We start from the raw sequence: 13,077 nt of genomic DNA on the forward strand, positions 1-13,077 counted from the left end.
AGATTTGCCTATTTGTACAGGACCATATGTCCAGTTCCTCCCACAACCATGCTTGGTACCTAACAAGTACTCAGTGAGTAACAATTAAATGTGCGAGTAGTTAAGTAAACCAAACTGGTTCATCACATTCTACCACACACTGCTGCACACATTTATTACCACATTACCCTGTAACATTCCCAGTTCCTGGACTGCTCATTTTCGTCTACTAAATAGTGACTCATTCATGGATGGAAAGAATTACACACAGATCAGCGATTTTTGAATTATGAAAAATAGAAGGGCCTTTAAAACTGAACATCTATTCTCCAAACAGACTCTGTGCCTAAGGAGAGAACACCGTAGATCTACGAGGTTCAACGACACAGACAGAAGAAAAGGAAGGATCCTGAAAATACAGAGGGAGATTATTTCCTTAGCCCCCCCCCCCCCCGACCTTGTCCACAGTGAACGTGAGTTGCAACCTCCACTTAGCAAAAGGGGGTTGCCAAGAGAGAAGGAAAGGCAAGTCAGTGAGAGTAAACAGACACGGTTCTCCACAGCCGTGCCTATGCACTCACCTTCGGCCACGTCATCATCCACCGTTAACTTAAGGCTTTTCCCCCTCCGCACCACCCGAACGGTGTGCCATTCGTTGTCATTGAGCTTCTGCCCTGCATACAGGGTCTCGGGTCCTTTGCCTAAGAATGATGTCAGGTGCCAAAGTTAGAATCGTTTCTCAAAGGACTGCTTAGAGCATTAGAGTTGTCAAAGCCACACGGGCACACATGACCCAGGATAGTCAAGGATCCTGCTTGCTCCCCCAAGCTCACAGACTCCTTCTCAGTGGTCTCCAGAGCAGAATTCTCAGTGACAGTGCAAAGGCCCATCACAGAGTGAAGGGCACGCGCCCCCTCTTCATCTATAGATGCACTGTTTTGAAACGCCAAGGGCACTACGGACATATACAGCAAATAGGAATCATGTGTGATTTCTTAAAGTCTTAGACTTCAAAATGAATTTCTTTGTTTTAATGCTTATAATCATTTGGTTATAAGGTCATAGTATACCAGTCTGGCTTTTCAAAGATACTCACCAATTGGGTGAGAGAAACAAACAAATAAACAAAGAAAACCTATGCACTATTATAGGTGCTGCCTTAATCCCTTTATCTCATGGTCCTAAACAGAATTAAGCAACCACAAAGATCATAATAGAAAACACTACAATAGAAATCATGTCAGTATTTAAACTTCACTAAATGTACTGCTCCTGAAGGGAATATGAGGGCCCCAGGTTTATCTCATTGTTCCTCATCCTCCAATAGAGAACCAAAAACATAAAAGAATGAAAGAAAAATAAAATTAAAAAATTTAGCTGGGCGTGGTGGCACATGCCTTTAATTCCAGCACTCAGGAGGCAGAGGTAGGAGGATCGCCATGAGTTCAAGGCCACCCTGAGATGACAAAGTTAATTCCAGGTCATCCTGGACCAGAGTGAGACCCTACCTTGTAAAAAAAAAAAAAAAAAAAAATTAAAAATTTCAACCATTTTAAGTCAGAAGAATGTCTGAAATTAATTGCCACTAAGTAAAGGAATACAGCCAAATTTTCTCAAGAGATACATGTTCAAGATGATCAACAATGAGGGCAACAAAGAACTGTGACACTTAGGGGCAAAAAGACAAACAAGCAAATACTAAAAGCAAAACAAAACAAAAACTGGGAAGACAATGAGATCCTGAAGCATTCTAGTAATTCACCGAGAAAGAGAAAATATTTTCATGACACATAAGAATGTGTATAATGAGTAAATCCAGTCAGAAAGTGAAAAACATAGTCATGCAACCTCGGAGTAAGTTTCATGATTGGATTAGGATATGAATTTAAAGACAGAGATCCAGGAGAGTTGGAGGAAGTCAAATTTATTGTGAAGGTTAGCTGAGGCCATGCAGAGGTGCTGGTTAGCTACATCTGAGTGAATTGGCCACTATGTGGATGGCTTTATGCCTCAAACTGGTTTTGAGGAAAGACAGTGTATGAGGAAAGCACGATGGATTCCTTAGGGAAGAACATGTTAGTATCAGCTGGGTAGAAATCTCCAAATAATTTGAGATTTTAATCTTTGAGTTTTGAGTTACTCGTATTCCTATTTCTGCTAGTTGATAGAGTTATGACAGAAAAGTTTGGGAGAATTCTTCTCTTGAAAAAAGAATACCTTACAGCAGAAAGGGCTATTTTAATGACATCATATATAGCAAATACTTTGAATTTATATTTTTTTCAGTATGTGTCTACAGCCTAAGTGCAGCCAGATTAGTAAGAATCTTAATCATCCAGTGAAGAAACTTAAACAGGAGTCATTGCATCCAAAATTGGGTAGTGATACCATGAAATAGTTCAGGAAATCTTAGGGGAAAACAATTGTACAATGATACATTTTATGTTTCGTCTCAGCTTCTTTTCATGCGTAAGCCTGTTTTTGTTCCCGGTTGTCCTACCTGTCTGCATTAGAACGGGATTTCCTTCACATTTCAGCTTCCTGGGCAGACCGGTTCTCTACCTCCTTCAACCCAAGTCTAAGATGGGTGCAGCCGCTGCCTCTCTGCCTCGACAACGGCAAATGGAGGGGGCATGGGAAGAAAATGGACCACCTCATGTGGGTACTTCACAACAAGAACAGATGTTCCCAGAACAAACAAATCCGCGTTTTGTGTTTTTGTCTTTCTATTCTCTTTATTCTATATGCAAATGCTTCAGTAAGAACAAACAGAGCAAGAGTGATGGGCAGTGTGCTGGCTATGGGGAGGCAGAAGTGTGAGAGACACGCGACGCTTCAAATATCTCCTAGAAGGTGGCATCTGCTGCTCAGGCAATTTTTTGCACATCACTTAGTTTTTATGATTGGGGAACAAGATAAGAGACAGAGTAATGAGCACAAACACAGGCAGTCCGGGGGCACTGCGACTAGCCGCAGAACTGTACGGCAAAATGTTCTAAACGATGACAACATTTTGCGGGTACCTCAGCGCTTGCAATGTCCTGAACATATATGTAGATATAAACACAAGGATGTAACTGTCCATTTGACTTTACAGCTTTTGTATGTGATTATCTATCTTTAAAAAGATTGAAAAAAAAAGAGTCAAAACTTCTCATTGCCTTGATATTTTCTTATACCTAACACCCCTAGTTCTCATGACTCTAAGAGTAGGGAAAAGAAGATTCACACTTATCTAAACACAGTGGTAAAGGCTCTTATAAACTTGCTGTAAAGCAACAAAAAGATGCATCATATGAGTGTTTGCAAAGCTCTTAGCATCAGCCTCAGAAGCAAAGAGTCAGTGGTATTCTTCCTTCATCAAGCCACAGTGTCCAGTCATTGTATTAGGGGAAAAAGTGATATCTAGATGTGTCTGGAAACTGAGGCAAGCACAGAGGAAGGGCAAGTCTAATCTTGAGCCTAAACATGAGAGTCAACTGATAAGTGATACAAGATGAAGGTCAAACCAAGCAGGCATATCTCTTAAAGCAGAAAGCTCTGGTCCAGGGAGGGTTTCTTCAGGAAGATCCACACAAAAAGCCAATGAAGCAGCATGATTGAACCAAAGAAGAGAAGGAGCTCTCCTTGCTTACAGGGGATGATAGCCCAGACAGGAAGAAGCAGAAAAATACTTAAGGCATATTTTTTAAATTGGAATTTAAAATGGAAGTTCAAGCACAATAACAACAACAACAACAACAACAACAACAAAAACCTCAACGCAATACATTTTCTGGCATTCTTCTTTTATTAACTGGGTCCATTTTGCATGCATGTACAGATGCATTTTCCCTCTTTTACAGTTCAAATAATCAATTTGGTCACAGGGAAACTCTGATTCTCCTTAGAATGCTTGAACTGTCACTGCTGGACTGAAATAGAGGAAAAACCCATGCATTATCTGGCACCAAGTTGAATTTTCCAGATAATGACATTCATGCTTGGAATAAAGAAGAAAAATCACTGGCGAAGATTTCTGTGATCCAGAGTTTGTAAGAGTGGATTGCTGAACATGTTGCTATTATAAAACAAAGGTTTAATGAATGATTTTTTTTTTTTCAGTAACACTCCCTGCTCACTACTCTAGTTACATGTAGCATCATCTCTTGGAGAAAAAGCATTGCCTCCGTGAACAAGTCCTAATTCTCTGAGGAAGGTGGCATGGAAAACAAGGAGTGGAATTCGGGATGAAATACACTGGCTAGATTGTTTTCTTGATCTTTTACAGTAATGCTATGGAAGCTGTACATTTAAAAAACAAGAGCTAACAACAGACTCAAAATAAAACATCAAATCACCGCTGTCTGCTTGGAGGATGACAACAGAGGTTATCAGTCTTCCCCCCTCTTGGAAGACCTGCACAAGGTAAACTTTGGAATTTTATTGTTTTAAACTGTTTTTGGTCTATGTTTAGAAAACATACTGTTCATATTATATGAATTGGTTATTCCCCCCAGGAGCAATTACAATCAGAAAAACTAAACATTCTCCCTAACACATATTTTTTGTCAATATATTTTTATAATCTGACCACGCCAGATAAACCCATTGGTTTTGCTCATATGCAGGGAGTAGAAATTCCTTCCATCTGTCATGAAGAACTGTTTCTAAAGTGGACAGGGAACATTCAGGAACTTTTTTGCTTTGGGAAGGGGATGGGAAGAGGTAGCATCAGCTATGCCGATATCACTTTTTTTTTTTTACCTAAATATTTTTCTTTTAATTTGGGAAAGAAATAAAAACATTAATTTGATTTGCCTTGAACCATATTTCACATGAATCTAAGAATGCATAAAAATATGAAATTTTCTCTTAGAAGGGAAAAGTGAAAATTACATATAATTATACATCTGTATGGTATGATAAATACATGCATAAAAAATTGTTAACTGTTAGATTTAAAGAAAACAAAAGGTGTTTATGAGGAAAACACTTACCTTTATTTCCACTTGCATCTTTGGTTAGGCTGAGCCATGACAAGCATTCTACTAAAATCTGAGTATCACTTACTTTATCACCCATCTTTCCCAGAAAGGATAAATTACATAGGGATAAGAAGAAAAGAGAGAGATTGAAGAAAGAAGATGAAGATGGGGGGGTGGGGAGAGACTGGATGGGGTGCGGTATTGTTTATGTTCTGCCCACAAAAATCCAAAATGACTGAGTAGGTGTTTGACTTGGTTTTGTTGTTCTACACTTAAAAACTCAATTTTCATAAACTCATTTCTAAAGCATGGATTTTCAGATTACCTTTTAGAAACATGTTGGCAAAATACCTCAGTTAGATCACTTCATTCCCACCGGAGTCCTCCAGCCTCAGGGAAAGTGAAGGTATGTTCCATGACTGCTATGCAAGGCACACAGAGCTCTCCGCAAGTCTTCTATCAGGAAGTCTCTCAGTGGCATGTGAGAAGACAAGTGACCTAGCTATCCAGCACAAGCACATGTACCTTGGGAAGACCCAGCTTCCAGTTAAAGCCCACAAAAGTATCACCACCGTTATTTTTATCATGCTTGAAAAAGTAAGACCAATCTTGGAGGCCTGTCACATGTAACAGGTGTATAGCTAAGATTAACGATACTCCTCCCTGGGGCTTGTCCTCTGCTTCCCCAGGGCTAACCGTACACTGCTGCACACTCATGGCACTGTGTTAAAGGACTATATCTACTCTTGTAGCTAGTAGATGTTATGGAGCGTCAGGTGGGGACAGGCACCATTCTGAGTGTTCAAGATAAAATGAACAGGATAGAAAGGCTCCCTACCCTCATGGGGTAGAGTGGAGAAATCTGACAAGCAACATGCAAAGTGAGAAATGTGATATAATTTTAGATCTAGTTGAGTTATGTGAGGAAAATAGCACAGAATAAGTTGATGAAAAGTAATTGGGAGTGAGAGGCAGGATAGATGGATTGGGTACTTTATAGAATGTTCCAGAAAGGATTATCTATAGTGGTCTCTCTCTGTTGTTATTATGAATTCCTTGAAATGAAAATGCCCAAAGCTCTAGTAAGAGCAAGAACAGAAGCTCATGGGCTTCATGGAGGGACCAAACTCCATTTTAAATGGAGAGAGAGAGAGAGGGATGAATGTGGTCGTATATGTAGAGACCTGACTCCATGAGACCCTAGATGACATGTGACACAGCCTGACTACTGTTCTACAAGCAGCTGGAAGTTTTGGAATGTTTAAAGCAAAATGGAAACATAGCCTAATTTAAGTTTTTAAAAAACTCAGTCACTGCTATGGGTACTTGGACCAAAGAAGGTCTGCAGTGGACACAAGGAAATCTCTCATGAAGCTGATCACGTCAGGCGGTGAAAGTGACAGCAGTGAAAATGGAAGTGGTGAGCTTTGGGAGGCATTTTAGAATCAGAGTCAACAGGACTAGGGGACTAGTTTAAAAGGAGGGCTTTGAATAAAGGAGAGAAGGACACACAGAAAGCACTGTTAGCTCCTAGGTTGGAGGCTGAGAAGCTAGGTAGAGACAGGCAAACTTAACTGGAAAAGGAAAGATGGAGGCCAAGAACTTACTTAGCTCCAAGAACTTACTTCCATTATTGTGTCATTTCTACCTGGCCTCACACTTAACGGCAGTTCTTGGCAGTTTCCTGATGCTGAGACATGCCCATTTAGGCCCACTGCTTACCTGGTTTCCTGAGTACAAGGTAAGTCTGTCCCTTAGGTCGCCACTGTCTACTGCTGACACAAGGTTTTGGGGCTGCTTACAGATTTCTTCTTCTTTCTATTTTCCTCCCCCTATCTTTTCCTTCCTCTTTTCATTTTCTTTCATGTGTTCAGTTAAGTACTACACCCCATGCTCACATAAACAAAGCAAACAGTCTGCCCCATAGGATATGTATGCACACTGTGACCACACGTGAAATGAACTCACAAATCTACTTTAGCTGGATGGAGCATCTTAATTTTGAAATGGAATGAGTCTGGAAACATATATTCCAAAAGGATAAATAACTCCGCAAAAAAAAGACTCTTGTTCCCAATTTCCAGTGAGAACTGTGTAGTACCATCAATTTACAGCCTGCCCAGTGGTGGCGAACTGAGGGCCAAGCAATCCAAGGTTTCTTGTGATGATCTCGTTCCATGAAGCCACTTTTCAAGAGAGGCGGCCATTTGCTCAAGAACAGGCAGAAAGATTCTTTTGTGGATATTGTGGTGCAGACCTGTTCATTTTTTAAAACTACATAATACCCAAGAACTTTTCCCACTGTTGTTAAGGCATGATTCATAGTAATTTGGACATTTCTGATAATTTAAGTTGTTATGATGCTTTAGATGTCTGACTATAGGATCTTCTTGTTAGTATCAGTAATAGACTTAAAGCTGTAGGAGATTGAGCTAAAAACGACTTTTCCTAGGGTTGCAGAGATAGCTCAGAGGTTGAAGATGATAGATTGCAAAGCCTGCTGGCCCAGGCTCTATTCCCCAGGACCCACATAAAGCCAAATGCACAAACAGCATGTGTGTCTGGAGTTAGTTTGCAATGACAGGAGGCCCTGGTGTGGCCATGCTCACTCTCTCTGTGTCTGCCTCTTTATGTCTGTCTCTATCTCTTGTTCTATCTCATAAATAAAATATTAAAAAATATTTTCACTATAACCTTCCCCTATACTATTCCCTCATATCTATCCAACTTAAGTATGTTTCCTTATCAAATGACTCCTTTGATCTGAATGTTGGAGATATATATATATATATATATATATATACATACACACACACATATATATATATATATATATATACATATATATATATCCAGTTATAAGTAGAAACATCTAGAAAACATATTTTATTTTAAAGAGGAATTAAGGAAGATGACATACATCTTCCTTTTCTGACTTCTTTATTGCTACCCATCCCTTCTCAGCCTTCTATACTCTCCTAGCTCGGGGATGGGGGGGAGTTACCTCCCCAGTAGTTTAGCTCTCCTTTTACTTTGTAAACAACTGTACTTTTTGGCATCCATTTCTGTTCCTTATGGAAGAGAATATACTACCCCAAACCAAGAAAATGTTTTATGCATTAGGAAAAGTATCTAGGTCTTGAAAATGTCTAACTGGATAAATTAAGCAAATAATTGTGTAGAGGGAGAAGGAGATAGAAGAGCGACAGAAGACAGCTACATATGGCATGTCAACAGTGAGAGGATCAGACAAATACTAAGTGGATACACAGAAACACACGAATCAACAAATTTACTGAAAGTAGAGAAATAAAAGGGTTAGTAGAGAGTTACCTATCTAATTTGGGTTATATAAATATTAGACAAATCTGAGTGTGAAAGAAACCAGCTACAAATATAAACAAAAAAGAAAAGTCACTACTTTTTATTTTGAATGTATCTTTTCAAGCTAGAAGAAAATGCAACTTTCTGAGGAATCCAGTGACAGGAACATGGATTAAAAAGAAGCACAAGTTGCCCTGCACACAAGGTCTTATACCTTGTTTATGGAGCTGATATATTACTCCCACAGCATTTCCATATGTAAGCCTGGGAGTTTTCCAGTCTAGGAAGAGTCAGGCAAATCTGGGTGAAGGACAAGGAGGGAATGGAGAAATACCACAACATGTGAGTCAGAAAAATCTGATTTAGAGAGGTTATAAAGACTTGGATTGGGTATTGGTTTCTTTAGCATATTTTCAACATGTGGATTGCAAGCCTAATAACATAGAGGCCATGTATACATTAGAAATAAAATCAAATTTTACGGTTATAATGATATTTGTGAGTACTTGCAGGGGACACTTTTGTTACCTGACAGCAGGTCCACCCAGCCATTCTCACACTTCAGTCTCTACAGCCGGCGGCCCTTACTGTGAGTAGATGCTCCCCACGTATTGTGGGTCTCTTTGTACGTCGGGGTAACTTCCCTGAAACTGAGACAGGCAGGGCTATAATAAACTAAAGGGAAATGTCAAAAATGTGGGGATGGAGATGACAGGGAAATATCTCACCTCATGCATTTCAGAAAGACAAGCCTAGGATGAATTCAGTGGACACTTCCAACTCCCATTATCTGGGCGGAACCCACAGCAGGAATCTGCACCAGGGGACCTTGCATGGGTGTTCCTCTCTGAAGCACTCAATGACCCAATTTTCTTCTCCTGATTCTGGAGCTCATGCTGAAGTTCATCCCTGGTCCTACTAGCCTTTCTGTGCTACACTGCTCTCAAGGGAACTCAAATCAACACAACTCATGTGGCACTCTGTAATTTCCCACTCAGTAACTCAAATGTTACAGCAGCCCATTGCAGTAAGTGATATCAATTACCTTGGATGAGATCCATAGAAGCTGGCCTGCTCAAAGTTACAAAGCCATTAAAGGGTGAAATTAAATCAAGAGTCCAGACTTCTTGGATGGAACTCTTCCCATTAACCTGCACACTAGCTGCCTGAGGTCCATGAAGTCAGCTAAGGGTAGGGAACACATGATCTGCTATCAGTACTCAGCACACATGGCCCTCGTTGCCAATGGCCAAAAATCAACTTACGAACGTGTGGAGAAGTACTGCATTCCTCCAAAGGCATCAACAGCTCTCCATGTGAACCACACAGGACTTCTGCAACTCCACACCCAAAATCCATTACAACAGTATCTATTCCTACATATATAGCACATTTAAAGGGAAAAATTTTAAATAAAGATGCAATCACTGGAGTTTGAAAATGTTCTAAGACCAAGAGTTGAGTGAACATAGCATTGTTCAATCCACCCCCGTTTGTGAAATCTCCTTTCCCACAGAAGAAACTACAAAATCTGCAATAAACAATGAGTGAAAGGAATTGTAGTCTACTTTTTAGAATAAGAAAATTCTGGACTAGAGAGACAGCTTAGTGGTTAAGACACTTTGCCTGCCAAGCCTAAGGACCCAAGGTGATGCATACATAAGGTCTCACATGCGCACAAGGTGGTGCATATGTCTGGAGTTCAAATAAAGTGGCTGGAGGCCCTGGCACATCATTTTTTCTCTCTCTTTCATATGCATGTGTGCACACAAACTCTCTCATAAAAAGGAGGGATCCAGTCTTGTGGGCTTGCCTCAAAAAATGTAATTAAGATTTCTATGGACTCTTGAGCTGGATAACATTAACCAATCACCAACTGTAGACACAGGGTATAGCCACATGAAAAATAATAAAAATGTCTAGATAGACCTTCCTATATTCTTAACATATGTTTTATGAAACTAGGGTACCTGGGAGGCTGGACTAGCAGAATTATTACCCTATTTGGGTCCTAGTGCACTAAGATGATGATCTTTCTCATTCCTAAAATAATTGCATGTAAGGTTGAAAACATGAGAAATTATAGCTCTCCATCTTACTAGAAATATCTCCTTATCACATCCAGTAAAATTAAACTTGCAAGACAAGCACACAGAGGGGAAAAATTAAAAACAGAGCATCAACAAAACAAACCAAGAGTATTTTAGTTCAAATGTATTTGTCTCCCTTTCGGTAAGATTTCCATGTGATTGGCTCCAAACGTAGTCTTGTGAACATTGGTAAGGCATGCCTAACCTCTACCATGGAAAATACCATGCACACTTTGTTCTCAGTTGGTGGCAATTTGGGAGGTAGAGCCTCAGTGGAGGAAGTAGGTTGCTGTGAGTGGCCTTAGGGGTGTTATAGCCAGCTTTCCCTTGTCAGAACTTTCATGCTGTTATTGTCTACCTGCTGTGGCAGAGGTGTTGCCCTAGCTTTTGCTCATTCCATGCCTTTCCCTGCCATCATGGAGCATCCCCTTGAGACTGTAAGCCAAAATTTAAAAAAAAAAAAATCTTTCTTCCCATCATATGTTATTGGTTGGGTGTTTTATCCCAGCAATGCAAAAGTAACCATAACAAACTTCTATCAACTGAAAGATGGGCCAAAGGAAGTTACAAGTTGTAAAGATTAAACCTCAGAATGAAATGTTCTGCCCATGACCTATAGGATCAAGAATATAAAACAAGTAAATCGATATAGAAAACAGATATGGCTTTAATTTCTGGGCGGGCAGGAGATAAAGGTGGAGAAGAAAAAGAAAGTGAAATAAGATGTCTGAAGAGAGAAACCTGTAGATAAAATTACAGGAAAGAACCAGAGTAGGAAACAGAAAACCAAATGATTTGTCAAAAAGCTCAGATATAAATCTCCCTTTCAAAAAAAAAAAATGCTTAAGACTTTTAACTTAAACTGTCTGGAGAATGCAGAACACACCAAGAAGTATGCATTTTGGAAATGATTTTGTCATGCCTTCACTTTAATAAGGATACCCCGTGTGATCTGCACAGAATGGTCAGAACCACACTTCACTCGCAGAGGAAGGGAGTGGTTGTCATCTACAGGCCTGGAATATTCTTGTCATTGCAACTTTATGATCTTCCCATTCTCTTCAGGAGTCTTATGGAATAGTGGTTCTGATATTTTGAACTTTATAACAAGAACTCCGGGGGCTGGGGAGAAGTCTCAGTAGTTAAAGGCACTTGTTTGCAAAGCAAGCCCAGGTTTCATACCCCAGTACCCACATAAAACCAGGTGCATGCATCTAGAGTTTGCAACAGCAGGAAGTCCTGGTGTATCACTGCCATATTCAATCTCATTCTCAATCTCTCTCTCTCTCTAAATCTCTCTCTCTCTCTAAATCTCTCTCTCTCTCTCTCTCTCTCTCTCTCTCTCTCTTCCTCCTTCTCTCCCTCCCTCTTTCCCTCTCTCTCTCTGATATTTTGAAGTTTACAACAAGAACTCCAGGGGCTGGGGAGAAGTCTCGGTAGTTAAAGGCACTTGTTTGCAAAGCAAGCCCAGGTTTCAACTTCTCAAAATTAGTAAAAAGAAAGAACTAGGAATTACTCTGGATTCTAGAGCTCAGGGTTTGTAATTCAGAAGATCTGCCATGAATTCTGTAAACTGACATTGTAACAAGACCCCAGGTGTCCCTGTTCTACATAGGATTAGTTTCATCAGATTGTCACAGCAAAGTAACATAAAACAGATGTCTAGGACAACAGAAATGCACCCCTCACAGGTGTGGAGAGCAGAAGTCTGGAATCAAGGGGCAGTAAGTTTCTAAGGAAAATCTTTCCTTGTCTCTCGCAGCTTCTAGGGGTCACTGGCACTCTGAAGTATCTTTGCAACTATATCTCTGTTATATCTCCCTTTGTCTTCTCATGGCCTTTTTGGGACCTCTTTTGACAAAAGCACCAGCCATTTAACTTAGGACCTACTCTATTTTAGAATGAGCTTATCTTAACTGATTATATCTGCAAAGACCAAAGACCCTATTTCCAAACAAGGTCATATTCCAAGGTTTTAAATGAACAAAAAATGTCTAGGTGACACTATCCAACCCACTATATAGGTGGTTCTCCGATTATACTGAGGAGAACTGAAAAACAATTCTTCATTTTACTGAATTGAATTCCAAAGTCATGTATCTTACGAAGAAACTTCCAATAACAATAGAAGAAACCCAGGTCTGTTTTATTGCCCATTGTTCTTTTCACTTTAAACTGAAACCTATGTGTCAAAAAAAGATTATTAAAATATTTTTACTTATTTATTTGAGAGAGGGGGAGGCAGACAGAGAGAGTGATTATGGGTAGATCACTGCCTTCTGCCACTGCCAATGAATGCCAGACACATGTGCCGCCCTGTGCATCTGGCCCTATGTGGGCACTAAGGAATAAAATTCAGGGCATCAGGCCTTGAAAGCAAGTGCCTTCAACCGATAAGCCATCTCTCCAGCCCCCAAAGAAAGACTTTTATAGATTTATGAGTTAAGGAGCCAGAAGTGAAAATGTAACTTCCAGTTATTTTTTGGTCTGCATTTCAGAAAAAAAAAAAAGAAAAGAAAAGAAAAACATAAGAACTCTAATAAGGTGCATTCCATTAGCAAAGCCTCACTCAAGTCTCCCAAACTTGATCTTATGAAATTCTACTCTAGGTGATTCCTATATTCTATACTAGTTCCATTTCCTTCGAGCCCAATCCGTAACTCACAAAGAATCTGTTGAATCTCTCTCACAGTCATCTTCCGTTCTCTCACCCTTGA

General features: G+C 39.9%; 1 protein-coding gene across 28 annotated transcripts in view; it reads right to left on the reverse strand.

Moving 5' to 3' along the window:
* Positions 1-13,077, reverse strand: part of Nrxn3 (neurexin 3) — a 1,695,425-nt gene that overhangs the window by 883,091 nt on the left and 799,257 nt on the right. For all 28 annotated transcript variants that reach the window (XM_045154245.1, XM_045154244.1, XM_045154227.1 and 25 more), the window contains one exon: positions 561-680. In XM_045154245.1, coding sequence (XP_045010180.1) covers positions 561-680 — 120 coding nt within the window. The remainder of the gene's footprint in view (positions 1-560; positions 681-13,077) is intronic.

This window comes from Jaculus jaculus, chromosome 7, assembly GCF_020740685.1.
Source record: "Jaculus jaculus isolate mJacJac1 chromosome 7, mJacJac1.mat.Y.cur, whole genome shotgun sequence".
NCBI lineage: Eukaryota > Metazoa > Chordata > Mammalia > Rodentia > Dipodidae > Jaculus > Jaculus jaculus.